Source organism: Pan troglodytes, chromosome 19 (genome assembly GCF_028858775.2).
Source record: "Pan troglodytes isolate AG18354 chromosome 19, NHGRI_mPanTro3-v2.0_pri, whole genome shotgun sequence".
Taxonomy (NCBI): Eukaryota; Metazoa; Chordata; class Mammalia; order Primates; family Hominidae; genus Pan; species Pan troglodytes.
In genome coordinates this window covers 12,734,832-12,748,762 of record NC_072417.2, presented here as the reverse complement: position 1 = coordinate 12,748,762, position 13,931 = coordinate 12,734,832, and the positions used below count along the sequence as shown (strand labels likewise).

At 44.5% G+C, this 13,931-nt stretch overlaps 1 protein-coding gene across 5 annotated transcripts in view; it reads left to right on the top strand.

The window, feature by feature from the left end:
- The window catches only part of SMG6 (SMG6 nonsense mediated mRNA decay factor), a 245,042-nt gene that overhangs the window by 49,147 nt on the left and 181,964 nt on the right, over nucleotides 1-13,931 (top strand). For 4 of the 5 annotated variants that reach the window (XM_003315290.6, XM_016931164.4, XM_016931163.4 and 1 more), the window contains one exon: nucleotides 9,717-9,778. In XM_003315290.6, coding sequence (XP_003315338.3) covers nucleotides 9,717-9,778 — 62 coding nt within the window. Of the gene's footprint in view, nucleotides 1-3,511; nucleotides 3,659-9,716; nucleotides 9,779-13,931 lie in introns of those variants that run through there. The other variant, XM_054669912.2, reaches the window with a different exon arrangement.

Genomic DNA, 13,931 nt, shown 5'->3' with positions numbered 1-13,931 from the left:
CAGAGGCGGAGGTTGCAGTGAGCTGGGATTGCACCAGTGTACTCCAACTTGGGCCACAGAGCAAGACTCTGTCTCAACAACAACAAAAAAAAATGGGTTTGAGCTTGTGTATGTGCTCTTGGAAAACTGTTATCTGGTTGTCCATGGGATCACGCAGTGGGAGCTTCAGCCATTTCCTCTTCTCTCTCACTTCCTGGAGTGCAGACACAGCGTGTCCTAGCTCCCCTACTATTTGGGTGGATGGGCATGAGAGTTCCCAGGCATGAGAGAGATGAGTCAGAAAGAAGAGTCATTCAGAAAGTAACCCAGTCAGAGCAACAGTGTTGCCCTTTGGCTGAACTTTCTTTCTCTTTTTCTGTGTACCTGGAGATGCTAAGCTGGTGGCACATTTGAGTTGGTTGTTACAGATTGTCACACCACAGCATAGGGATTCATAAATCTTAATCTGGCACTTTCCTTTGATAGGGATGTTTTGGGAAACGTCCAGGAACCCTATGGCCTAAGTGAAGTCTCCGTTGGGCTTGGGTGTGTTCTGTTTCTACCCTGCAGGTGGAAACCTGGAGAGTCCCATTTATATTTCTCTGTAGCCTTTGGAGTGTGTGACTGTCCGAGAGCAGGAGTCTTTGGCATTTGGTGTCACTTGTGCTATCATAGAATGGGATGGTGCTTACACAGAAGCTGGCAAGAAAAGTTATATTTACTTAGAATTATGCATTTGTGGGCTCTTAGCATTGGGAGAAATACTGAAAATTGGTGCTTCTCCTGTGGTGGTGAGAAGTGGGTGGATGTCGGAATATTCTGGTGGCGGGGTGGGGGGGGGGTCCTTTTAAACCATACTCTTCATCACTACCCATCTTCACCTCTTAGCTCATGAGAATCGAGACTGTTTCCAGTACACGTGTGTGGTAGCTCTGAAGTGCGGTGCAGGAAGAAACATCTTTTGAGACACCAGCGTTGTAGATTATTTAGCCCAGGTATCAGCAGACATTTTTTTTCTGTAACGATCTGGATAGTAAATATTTTAGGCTACTTTGGGAGACCGAGGCGGGCGGATCAGGAGGTCAGGAGATCGAGACCATCCTGGTCAACACGGTGAAGCCCCATCTCTGCTAAAAGAATACAAAAAATTAGCCAGGCGTAGTGGCAGGCGCCTGTAGTCCCAGCTGCTCAGGAGGCTGAGGCAGGAGAATGGTGTGAAACCGGGAAGCGGAGCTTACAGTGAGCCGAGATCGCGCCACTGCACTCCAGCCTGGGTGACAGAGCGAGACTCCATCTCAAAAAAAAAATAAATAAATAAATAAATAAAATAAAATATTTTAGGCTTTGTGGGCCATGTGCCCTCTGCTGCAGCTACTCAGCTCTGCCTTTGTAGGGGGAAAGCAGCCACTGACAATATGTAAACAAATGAGGGTGGCTGTGTTTCAACAGAATTTTATTTATGGAAACTGAAATTTATATTTCATATAATTTTCATGTCATGAAATATTCTCTTATTTTTTTTTCAGCCATTAAAAAAATGTAAAAACCATTCTTAGCTCATGGGTCATACAAAAACAGGTGGCAGGCTACATTTGACCCATGGCCATAGTTTGCCAGCGTCTGATATAGCCCAGTGGTTTCCAAATCTGGCTATCTTTCACAGTGACCTGGAGACCTTTAAAAATGTTGATTCGAAGTGCCCCTCTCTCGTCCTTGAGGATTCTGATTCTGTAGGAGTGGGGAATCTGTATTTTTTATAAAAGCTGTTCAGGGATAGACATACACTCAGGGTTATGGAATTAGCAGTACTGATCTCACTCATTTAACTGTTGAAGAAACAGCCCTAGAAGATTTATGTGACTTCCTGATAATTAACAGCAAATAAATGGCATGACCAAAATTCGAACCCAGGTCTTCAACTCTTAAGATCAGCGGTCTCTGTTCATACCATTCTGTCATATTCCTTCCTCCAGTAAACACATGAGCAGTAAATACAAAATACTGAACATATTCGTGGCTCCTTCTTTTCTTTTCTTTTCTTTTCTTTTTTTTTTTTTTTTTTTGAGTTGGAGTCTTGCTCTGTCACCAGGCTGGAATGCAGTGGCGCCATCTTGGCTCACTGCAGTCTCCACCTCCCAGGTTCAAGTGATTTTCCTGCCTCAGCCTCCTGAGTAGCTGGGACTATAGGCACACCCAGCTAATTTTTGTATTTTTAGTAGAGACGGGGTTTCACCGTTGGCCAGGATGGGCTCGATCTCTTGACCTCGTGATCTGCCCACCTCAGCCTCCCAAAGTGCTGGGATTACAGGCGTGAGCCACCGTGCCTGGCCTCCTTCTTTTCTTTTTTTTCCTTTTTTTTCTGAGATGGAGTTTCGCTCTTGTTTCCTAGGCTGGAGTGCAGTGGTGAGATCTCGGCTCACTGCAACCTCCGTCTCCCGGTTCAAGCGATTCTCCTGCCTCAGCCTCCAGTGTAGCTGGGATTACAGGCATGAGCCACCACGCCCGGCTAATTTTGTATTTTTAGTAGAGATGGGGTTTCTCCATGTTGGTCAGGCTGGTCTCGAACTCCCGACCTCAGGTGATCCGCCCGCCTTGGCCTCCCAAAGTGCTGGGATTACAGGCGTGAGCCACTGTGCCTGGCCCCTTCTTTTCTTTATACCTGGTGCCAGTTTCCTTTCTGAGAGCCAGCCAGGTACTCTGAGCTCGGCTGTCCCTCTGCTGGTTGGCTGTGTTTTCTGGAGCTGCCTACTGATTTAGCTCAATTTCCCTCAGTCTGCTGGCTTTAACTAGGAGGGATAACAAAGTAACGAATTGCTTTAGTATAAGAGGCAGCACTAAACTGCAGTGCAAAGTTGAGAGGCATTGTTTCAAGGGGTGCGTTAGTTGGAAGAGGTAGTTTTAAAAGGCGCATTTTACACTTAAATTCACATGTCTCAGATCTAGCCATCTTAAGTGGGACATCTGTACAGGAACTTATGTTTAATTGAAGCTAATTGAGCTGTCATCCAGCCCTGAACAGTTCTGGAGTGGAGGAAGTAAAGGGTGAAGAGCTGTTGCCATCCCGGTTCTACCTCAGCCTCAGCGTGGCTCTTTGGTCCAAGTAAGGGGCCTAAGGGTTGATTTGATTTGCTACATCTTCCTACGAGGCATTTGAGTCACGCTATTTGGTTTTCCCGTACTTTTTTTTTTTTTTTTAATCTGTATATCCTGGAAAGAGGAATGCTGAAAGTACTAATAATGAATAACTCTGTCTTTACTGAATGATTATTGCATTACTGATGGGTTTCCACATTTTGTGTACCAGGCCCCCCTTCCCTCATTTTTTTTTTTCTTAGATTCTCATCTCATCTCTGTGACAGGAAAAATGACAGTAAGGGAAACACAGTGCCTCCTGGAACCTTCATAGGCCTTGTCTTAGGTGTGGGAGCATAAATGGCCAGTGGGCAAGTTGGTATGTTATTTATATTTGTTCTTGGACTATAAGCTCCTTGGCATCAGAGACCCTATCTTGTTGGTTTCCTCTTATGCCCAGCATAGGAGCGCAGGGATGAGGATGACGTGTGAACAACATCACCAGTGCGCCCACATCCTCCTCCGCCTTGTGATCTCATTGCTTGAGAGAGACTGATAAGTGGGCTTTGATTGAATGCTGTGAAAGTCCTGGCTGTTTTACTAACAGGTACTCATGAAATTTGGTCTCCACCTATGTTGTCTCATATCTAAGAGGATAGATCCCTTTTCTAAAATGCAAGAAAGTTTTGTTTTTTTAAAAATATATGGGGCCAGGACCAGTGACTCATGTCTGTAATCCCACTGCTTTAGGAGGGTGAGGCAGAGGATCGCTTGAGCCCAGGAGTTTGAGACTCCTTGGCAATATAGTGAGACCCCGTCTCTACAAAAAATAAAAAACTAGCCAGGCATGATTGTGTGTGCCTGTAGTCCCAGCTACTCAGAAGGCTGAGGCGGGAGGATCACTTGAGCCTAGGAGGTCTAGACAACAGTGAGCCTTGATTGTGCCACTGTACTCCAGTCTGGGTGACAGAGTGAGACCCTGTCTCAAAAAAAAAAAAAAAGTGTATATAAAAATAGAGACATTCCATACAGATAAGAGAATAATAATTTATGCTCCTCAAAATCACTTTAAAATGCACTTTGGAATTCCTTTAATACTGACTACCCTTACTGTCCTTAAAATGATTCACTTTTCAGAAATTCGGTTTTTCACACGACTCTGTAGAAGCAGGAACAACTCTTTCGGAACTGAAATTGGGCCTGTTTCAGAATCCCCTCCTCTTGCGTTGTTGCCTCTGAGCAGCTTTTCTCTCCTTCCTTGCTCCACAGTCACCAAGCCCTTAGACACAATTTTGAGTGATAACTTTCAAGGCTTGTGTAAAACATCTACTCCTCAGACTACTTTAATTTGTATTATTTCATTTCATCCTTTTAGTTCTGAATTAGGTAATGTCAGTGGTAGAAATTCCATTTTACAGTCCAGGAACAATCCAAAACATTTTACTTATAATCCCACAGTTAATGACAGGACAGACTTTATTGTGTGTCCAGAGACCTACCCATCCATCCTGCCATTGGTGTCTCTTTAGGTTGAGCTCAGGAGTCCACAGTGAATTTGTTTTGGACTTGAGCTAAGGAGCCAGAAGACCTTTAATAATTCTAACACTACCTCTCAGGGATACACCCAAGAAGCATTTTTGTTTCAGTGAACAGTAGGTAAATATGTAAGGAAGATCTGAACGCAGGTGGACTCACAATTTGAGAAGTAACATTTATTTTCCACCTGACCGAGAACCATCTAGGTGTATTGTTAAAAATAAAAAAAGTCTGCCAGGCAAGGTGGCTCACGCCTGTAATCTGAGCACTTTGGGAAGCCAAAACTGGAGGATTGCTTGAAGCCAGGAGTTTGAGACCAGCCTGGGCAACAAAGTGAGGTGACCAGCCTGGGCAACAAAGTGAGAACCCCATCTCTACAAAAAATGAAAATAAATTAGCCCTGCGCATTGGTATGCGCCTGTAATCTTAGCACTTTGCGGGCTAAGGTGAGAGGATTGCTTGAGCCCAGGAGTCAGAGGCTGCAGTGAGCCGTGATGTTGCCACTGCACTCCAGGCTGGGTAACAGAGTGAGACACTGTCTCTAAGATAAATGATAAAAATTGAAAAGTGGTAGAAATGGAAGCCAGTCCATGCTGATGTGTTAGGAAGGAAGAAGGAAGCTCAGACTAAGGTTTTTGTGACTATGGGTTTGGGGTCAGTTAAGAGTTCTCGCGGTGGCTCACGCCTGTAATCCCAGCACTTTGGGAGGCCAAGGCGGGCGGATCACAAGGTCAGGAGATTGAGACCATCCTGGCTAACACGGTGAAACCCCATCTCTACTGAAAATACAAAAAAAAAAAATTAACGGGGCGCGGTGGCGGGCGCCTGTAGTCCCAGCTACTTGGGAGGCTGAGACAGGAGAATGGCGTGAACCCGGGAGGCGGAGCTGGCAGTGAGCTGAGATAGCGCCACTGCACTCCAGCCTGGGTGAAAGAACAAGACTCTGTCTCAAAAAAAAAAAAAAAGTTCTCCAAAGTATCTGTCTCAGTGCTAGTTGACTTCATATTGTCTCTTGTAAATGTTGTTTAGGTCCGATTTGATCAATATGTAACAAATCTGCTCCCTCATGTCACATACCTTCTAGATGTATCTACATTTTTAGCTCCTTTCCTAATTGAAGTGTTATTGATGACAACAAAGAGAAAGTATGTTTAGCAGTGACCTTCAGACTAAAAATAAAGCGGTGGTTCTCATTAACTAAGGTTAGGGAGAGTGTGTGTATAGTTTGAAAAGGTTATCTGAGATTTTCTTTACTCCCACTAGTTGAAAAGTAATGCATTGAAATCGACTTTTTGCAGTTAAAATACGGTAGTGGCAAGTACGGACTCAGGTAATTAGGTGGGCTTCATCTCCTACCCTAAGGGAAGGATGTTTGTGAAGTACACATAGAAGCACAGATGTTCCAAACCTCTTGGGGCTCTCGTTTTAGTCCAGGAGGTGTTGTGGTTCAAACAGTATGAGTTTCCTACCTAATCAGGAAGGAAAACTTAAAAGCAAAACTTGAACGGCTTCTTAGTTGCTCTTATTCCCTCGTTAGCCCTTGGTTGAATCAGCTCACCAGTTCTTTTCCCCGAGATAGGTGTAGGATAAGAGAAAGAAAACTGTGTTTGGAATCTGAAGACCTGGGTTCAAGTTCTGACTCTGCCATTTACTAAAGTAAAGTTGCTTAAATTTCTGAGTTGGCTTGGGGGATGGTATTTAGGCTTGAATGAAGTGGGTTAGTATCTTTTTATTTTTATTTTTATTTTTTTTGAGATAGAGTCTCACTCTGTCTCCCAGGCTGGAGTGCAGTGGTGTGATCTCGGCTCACTGCAGCCTCTGCCTCCCAGGTTCAAGCGATTCTTCTGCCTCAGCCTCCCAAGTAGCTGGGACTACAGGTGCGTGCCACCACGCCCGGCTGTTTCGTTTGTTTGTTTGTTTGTTTAATAGATACTGGGTTTCACCATATTGGCCAGGCTGGTCTTGAACTCCTGACCTCATGATCTACCCGCCTCAACCTCCAAAAGTGCTGGGACTACAGGCGTAAGCCACCATGCCTGGCCTGTATCTTTTTTCTTTTTTTCTCTGAGACAGTTTCATTCTGTCACCTAGGCTGGGGTGCAATGGAACAATCATGGCTCACTGCAGTCTCCGCCTCCCAAGTTCAAGTGATTTTCCTGCCTCCGCCTCTCTAGTAGCTGGGATTACAGGCACCCACCACCCGGCTAATTTTTGTATTTTTAGTAGAGACAGAGTTTCAACATGTTGGCCAGGCTGGTCTTGAACTCCTGACCGCAGATGATCTACCTGCCTTGGCTTCCCAAAGTCCTAGGATTACAGGCGTGAACCACTGCACCCGGCTGTACAAGTAACCTTTATATATAACCAGTTTATGAAAGACTTAGGATATAAATAGAACCAGTTTATAAGGGATTCCTTCTGATTATGAATGAATTAACCAATTTATGATTGACATCTATAGGAAGAGGGATAACCAAGTTAAAATAGGAAGAGAGAGAGAATGTGTATTCTTAACTTTTTATTTGAAATAACATCCTATCTGTGGAAAAGTTGTAAGAATAACACAAAAAACTCCCACATATTCTTCTCCCAGATTCTCCAGTTGCTTCATTTCACCACTTGCTTCATCATTTGTTAGGAGAGAATGTTAACAATTGAGTGTTTACAGGTCAAGCGAGCATTTAGATCCGTTGCCTAAGATCCCACCGCAGGTAAATGGCAGAGGTCTTTCATGGGAAGGTCCCTGTTTCTCACCATCTTCCTCTGCTAGGAAATCTAGAGATCTGCATTCTGGCCAGGTTTCGCCACTAATGTTGGTGTAGCTATGGGCAATTTATTTTGCAGCTGTTCCTCACTCTTGTATTCTAGTGTTTTTGTGTTTTGTTTTGTTTTATTTTTTGAGACAGAGTTTTGCTCTTTGTTGTCCAGGCTGGAGTGCAATGGTATGATCTTGGCTCACTGCAACCTCTGCCTCCCGGGTTCAAGCGATTCTCCTGCCTCAGCCTCCCAAGTAGCTGGCATTACAGGCACCTGCCACCACACCCAGCTAATTTTTGTATTTTTAGTAGAGACGGGGTTTCACCATGTTGGCCAGGCTGGTCTTGAACTCCTGACCTCAATTGATCCCACCTGCCATGGCCTCCCAAAGTGCTGGGATTCCAGGCATGAGCCACTGCACCCGGCCTCTTCCATTCTGTTGATGGAACCCAGTGTCCCTGGCCCTGACTCACCTTGCTGTATAGACAGGTTATCTTCAATGAAATATTCTGAGCTTTTTATCTATAAATTAAATGAGTGTAACTCATTTAAAGCAAAAATAGAGTGAACATTCTATGCAGAGTTTGATGTTGATCATTGGTAAAGTGAGAATGTACCTCTTTTCCCACACTTGGCTTCCATATGAAATAGATGGAACTGCCATAGCTTGATTGATGTTCTGTTTTGTCAGAGGATTAAACAGGGACTTTCTCCTTGTGGGGCAGACTGCCCAGCGATACTGGACTCCTTGCCCTGACCACTGGGATCCTGGGGTCAAGATTCTTCACTTCTCTTCCTGGCTGGCTACAGAGCCCTGAATATACTGCTTCTAGGAGACCAGGGAAGATGACAAGGAGGTTTAGTTTTTAGATTGTTTCTGCTTGCTTTGGATTTGAATTGAAATTTTTTTCCCTCCCTTGTTTTGCTGAGAAATAGTTTGGTTTCAATGGAAGTAGATTTTCTAGAACCTTGAACCATGATTGTAAATTGGTGGCTCATGGGCCAGATGTAGCTGGCAAATGTGTTTTTTGGCTTCTTTAATGCTTAAATTATTTTCATTAGTAGCCAACATGTAAAAGCCAGAGTATTTCACGTAAAAATCCAGATTCAGCCAGGTGCAGTGACTCACACCTCTGTGATCCCAGCACTTTGGGAGGCTGAGGCAGGAGGATTGCTTGAGCCCAGGATTTTGAGACCAGTCTGGGCAACATATTGAGAACTCCTCTCTACAAAAAATTAAAAATTAGCTAGGTGTGGTGACACATACCTGTAGTCCCAGCTACTCAGGAGGCTGAGGCAGGAGGATCACTTGAGCCCAGGAGGTTGAGGTTGCAGTGAGCTGTGATCACACCACTGTGCTCCAGCCTGGGCGACAGAGTGAGACCCTGTCTCAAAACAACAAAACATGCTGGGTGCAGTGGCTCATGCCTGTAATCCCAGCACTTTGGGAGGCCAAAGCAGGTGGATAACTTGAGGCCAGGAGTTGGAGACCAGCCTGGCCGACATGGCAAAACCCCGTCTCTTCTAAAAATACAAAAATTAGCCGATTACGGGGGTGCATGCCTGTAATCCCAGCTACTTGAGTGGCTGAGACATGAGAATTGCTTGAACTGGGAGGTGGAGGTTGCAGTGAGCTGAAATCATACCACTGCACTCCAGCCTGGGCGACAGAGCAAGATTCTGTCTCAAAAAACAAAAAACAAAAAAACCCAGATTGCAGTTTCCAGCTTGGGCCTACATAGAGGATTTGGCCAAAACTGGAGTGGAATAGTCATAGCTTGCTACTGTCTCCATCAGCATACTTCACGCCTAGCCCTTTAGACACTTGAATTTTCAACTCCAGACCTAGAACATGAACTCTAGTTTTTAAAGCTGGTGAAGTACAATTTGATGAGCTAGTTAGTGGTGGGTTACCTTGCTCTTGGTTGTCAAAGAGTCCTGCTTTCCTAGCTAGGTAGGTAGAAAAATAACCCAAATAGAACCAGGGTCTTCACTATTATCCTTGCTCCTGTTAGAGTTTCATTTCCATGATTATGGAGCCGGAGTGGCTCCTAGATCCTCAGAGAGCTGTGGGCATCTTTCTTTATATCCTGCTTATTAGGATTCACCGCCTCATCCCCTGCACACAGGTGCCACTGCCGGCAGAGGGTGCTGTCTGCTCACTGAGCCTGTTGTCATCTTGGCTCAGCTGAGCGGCAGCTGTTGGGCATGTGCCCTGGGTCTGTGAGAGTTTGGGCATGTCCATTTGGTTCCCATCCCTAGTGCCCACCCCTTAGACCCTGGCCAGGTTATTGTGTCACTGGGGACTCTGTTCAGTAACAGGAAACTGGGGAAAGTTTAATTGTTTTCTCCTCTCCCTTTTTCCCATGCAGCTGAACAAAAGGTTCATCCTCAGTTTTCTCCATGCCCATGGGAAGCTGTTTACCCGGATTGGGTAAGTGTGCAGGATGTTTATTTTATTTTCCTACATTACAAGTCATTTTGGAATTTAATATTGTTAGCAACTGGACTGTGTTTGTAACTGAGGGCACAGGGTGTGAATTCTTAGAGGCCTCCACCTTCTCTTCCCTTCATCTTCTGTCCTACTGTGCTCATGAAATTTGGTAAATATTACTCTCTATCTCTCTTGTTTCTTCTTTCTCTACCTTTACTAAAACCTTCCTTTAAATACAATCTTGTCCCAGCCCCCACCCCAGTCCCTCTGGGTTTCTCTTTCCTCTGCCTTCCGGCTTAGGTCCCTAGTGAGTGCCTCAGGGCAGTTGTGCTAAATCCCTGGGTGCAGCTGTCAGGGGGTCCTCCTTGGGAAGAATACTGTCCACTACTTTTCCATCAGAAATAAGAGTAACATTTTCTTTCTATATCCTTTTGACCCATATCCTTTCCTCCTATGCTCAGTTTCCTTTGCCATATTGCTGATCTCATTAGATACCAAGCCTCTTACGGTTTCATCATCCACCATGGATTTCCATAGACATCTCAGGGAAGGTAGTGTGTGCAAAACTAACACTTGACTGCATAAATTCCTGGAAACAGATCGAGTTTTGAGTATTCCTTTATTCCTTGGATGGATCCGAGTTCTTCCTCTCTGCGTAAAACTAGTGATCCTAAGCCCAACGTAATGCCTACACGCCAGAGCAGATGGATGCCTGGTGCCTCTTTAGTATAGGATCTCCCTGAGTATAGGAGAGTGAAGAAAGGAGTAGGTGGCAGTGCCCCCAGACCAGTCTTCCACTAGACCAGTCTTCTACTAGATTCTAATATTTTCTGAGTTGGAAGTTGTATTGCGAGCTACCCTTTGGGGTGATTTGTTTTGAATTATGAATACCCCAGTTATTGTCAATGTTTCCCTTTCACTTCCCGTCATAACTTCGTAAGTTTATCTGTAATTCTCTAGAAGGCCTTTTTTTTTTTTTTTTTTTTTTTTTTTTTGAGACAGAGCCTTGCTCTCTTGCCCAGGCTGGAGTGCAGCGGCATGACTCGACTCTCTGCAACCTCTGCCCTCTGAGTTCAAGTGATTCTTCTGCCTCAGCCCCCCAAGTAGCTGGGATTACAGGCACGTGCCACCGCGTCTGGCTAATTTTTGCATTTTAGTAGAGATGGGGTTTCACCATATTGGCCAGGCTGGTCTTGAACTCCTGACCTCATGTGATCCACCTGCCTCGCCCTCCCAAAGTGCTGGGATTACAGCCATGAACCACCACGCCCGGCCTAGAAGGCTCTCTTAGTGGAGGTAGGGGCTATGTCAGTTTCCACATACCGTTGTAGTTAACTTTTTTGAGAAGCGGAAAGGCTTGGTTCCACTGGAAGAAACTCTGCTCCATGGGCGGTGGACTAGAAAGTGTGCTTATTACATATTCATTTGGTATCAACCTGGGTAAGAATGATAGTGATGGTCATTGCAAGCATAGTTTGGATTTGAAAATGACTTGGGAAAATTGGACAAGGTACCAGTAGATGAATCTCTATCTGTAGACATAACGGGTGGAGACATTCACTTAGGCAAAGTAAACTAGATGCATCACTGGTCCCATCTCCTGCCTCCCACCTCCCCCGTCCTGCTACTGCCACTGCCACCAGTTTAAGTTCCACTCTGGCAGTTTTTGCCTCACTGTTGTGTTCCTAGAGCCTGGCATGTAGTATTTGTTGTACAAATGAATGAATTATAAAAAAATGGATGGATTGCTAAGCACTGCAGAGAAATATGTAGTATTCTAGTAGGTTACTGTAGACCCAAGACAATCACTAGTGAGTAATGTAAGGCTGTAGTTACAAGGTTGAAGGTGGATAAGATGATATCGGTATCATCTTAAAAATAACACATCAGAGTAGGAAATACCATTGTGCTACACTTAAAGTGACAGTTGATGGTATTCCTGCTTCTTACTTATTCTTTTTTTTTTTTTTTTTTTTTTTTTTTAAGATGGAGCCTGTCTGTGTTACCCAGGCCGAAGTGCAGTGGCTATTCACAGGTGTGATCATACCGCACTATAGCCTTGAAATCGTGGCTCAGCCTCCCGTGTCACTGGGACTGCATGCTCACACCACCACAGCTGGCTTATTTATCTTTTTTTTTTGAGACGGAGTCTTGCTCTGTCGCCCAGGCTGGAGTGCAGTGGCGTGATCTCAGCTCACTGCAAGCTCCGCCTCCCAGGTTCACGCCATTCTTCTGCCTCAGCCTCCGGAGTAGCTGGGACTACAGGTGCCTGCCACCATGCCCGGCTAATTTTTTTTTTTTTTTGTATCTTCAGTGGAGATGGGGTTTTACTATGTTAGCCAGGATGGTCTCAATCTCCTGACCTCGTGATACACCCGCCTCGGCCTCCCAAAGTTCTGGGATTACAGGTGTGAGCCACCGTGCCCAGCCTGTTTATCTTTTATTCGCGTTTTTTCATCTTTCTCTCCTTTACTATTTTTCACTCAGTGTTTTCTCTCCTTTTTTCCTTTGCCTATGTTTGTTCTTTAAATTTTCCTGTACCATGTTGCCCTAAGTCAGGATTTCCCAACCCTTGGTACTATCGACATTTTGAGCCAGATGACTCTGTTGTGAGGGGCTGTCCTGTGCATTATAGGATACTTAGCAGCATCCCTGGCTTCTTTCCACTATGTACCAGTCGCATACTTCCCCCACCAAATGTGGTGATTCAGAATGTCTCCAGACATTGCCACGTGTTCCTGGGAGACAAAGTTGCCCCTCATTGAAAACCACTACTCTAGATATTTCTTGCCCTGTTAGAGACTGTTGGGAATAAAAAAGTTATAAATCTTGGTGCAGAATGTAGGAACATTTAGGATATATTTTTATCAGGTTATGCAGTAGTTACACTCTGATTTCCCCTCCACTTCTAAAATTCTTATATTTCGACACATATTTTGGAATAAGTTTGGGAAAGGACCACAGTAATGATGAAAAAGCGAGATAATGACCGGGTGCGGTGGCTCACGCCTATAATCCTGGCATTTTGAGAGGCCAAGGTGGGAGAATCGCTTGAGTCCAGGAGTTCAAGACCAGCCTGGGCAACCTAGGCAGAAGACCCCATCTCTCTTTCTAATGAGTATATAGATAATTTTTTTAAAAGCCAGAAAATGAGATCTGAAAGGAAAAATTAATTTTGAAAAACATTAAGGTAAAAAATATTTATTTAGAGACAGCTGTAGGGTGCCTAACATGTTTAAATATAAACGGGTCCTAATAGGATAGTCTTGATTTTTATGGGATGACAGTAAGAGAAATTGGCTTCTGTTGTAGCTGGAGAGATTTGGGTTAGGTATAAGAAAATTTCACAGAAGGGAAGATGTTTGAGAATTTTCTTTTTTGGAGGCCTTTAAAAATGAATAGATATCTCATTTGTCTGAGGTGGTTTACTGTGTTCCAGGTTATTTTTCAGGATCTCTTTTATTCCTGCATATAACGTATTCTGTTGTCAAAAAGATAAAGCCAGCCCAATTTCACCTTCCTAAGAAATGACTTATGGTAGTTTTCACTGAGGAAAATGTATGTGGATTCTAGGCACTACACTCCCTCTATGGGTATCCTCTTATTCTGTCCCGGAGGTAAAATAAAATTGAGCCCCATATTTATTCTGGAAGGCAGAAACAGAAATAACATTTCTGTTGCAGGGAAAACGGTATAGAAGTCTGTAAGACTAGGAAAGCAATGAGCCCAAGCCACACACAACATCGTAGACTGTTGCCTAATTACGAAGAAGATGTGAAATGTGGGCGGTGTTGAAAACGAATTAAGAGTGAGGAGATTATAATGGGGAGCAGCTGAAGGCACATCACTCTCCCGCCTGCCCTTTCGGAAAAGCCCGGACGCTGCGCTTCCAGGCATGGTCTGCTCTGTGCCTGGTGCTCCACACTGCGTCAGCAGAGACTCGAATGCCTACTATGTGCAAGATAAGTCTCTTAACTCCCAGCACTAGCTGACGAGAGGTTCAGAGCTTTAGAGGAAATATTCAGTGCCAAAAAGAGTTTGTTTTTCACCACTTACTAGTTACAAGATCTTGAGAGTAAACAAGTCAGAGCTGCTGCGGGCTTCAGCTAACCTGATCAGTGGTTTAAAGATATGGTCTCTGAGGTCCATTCCA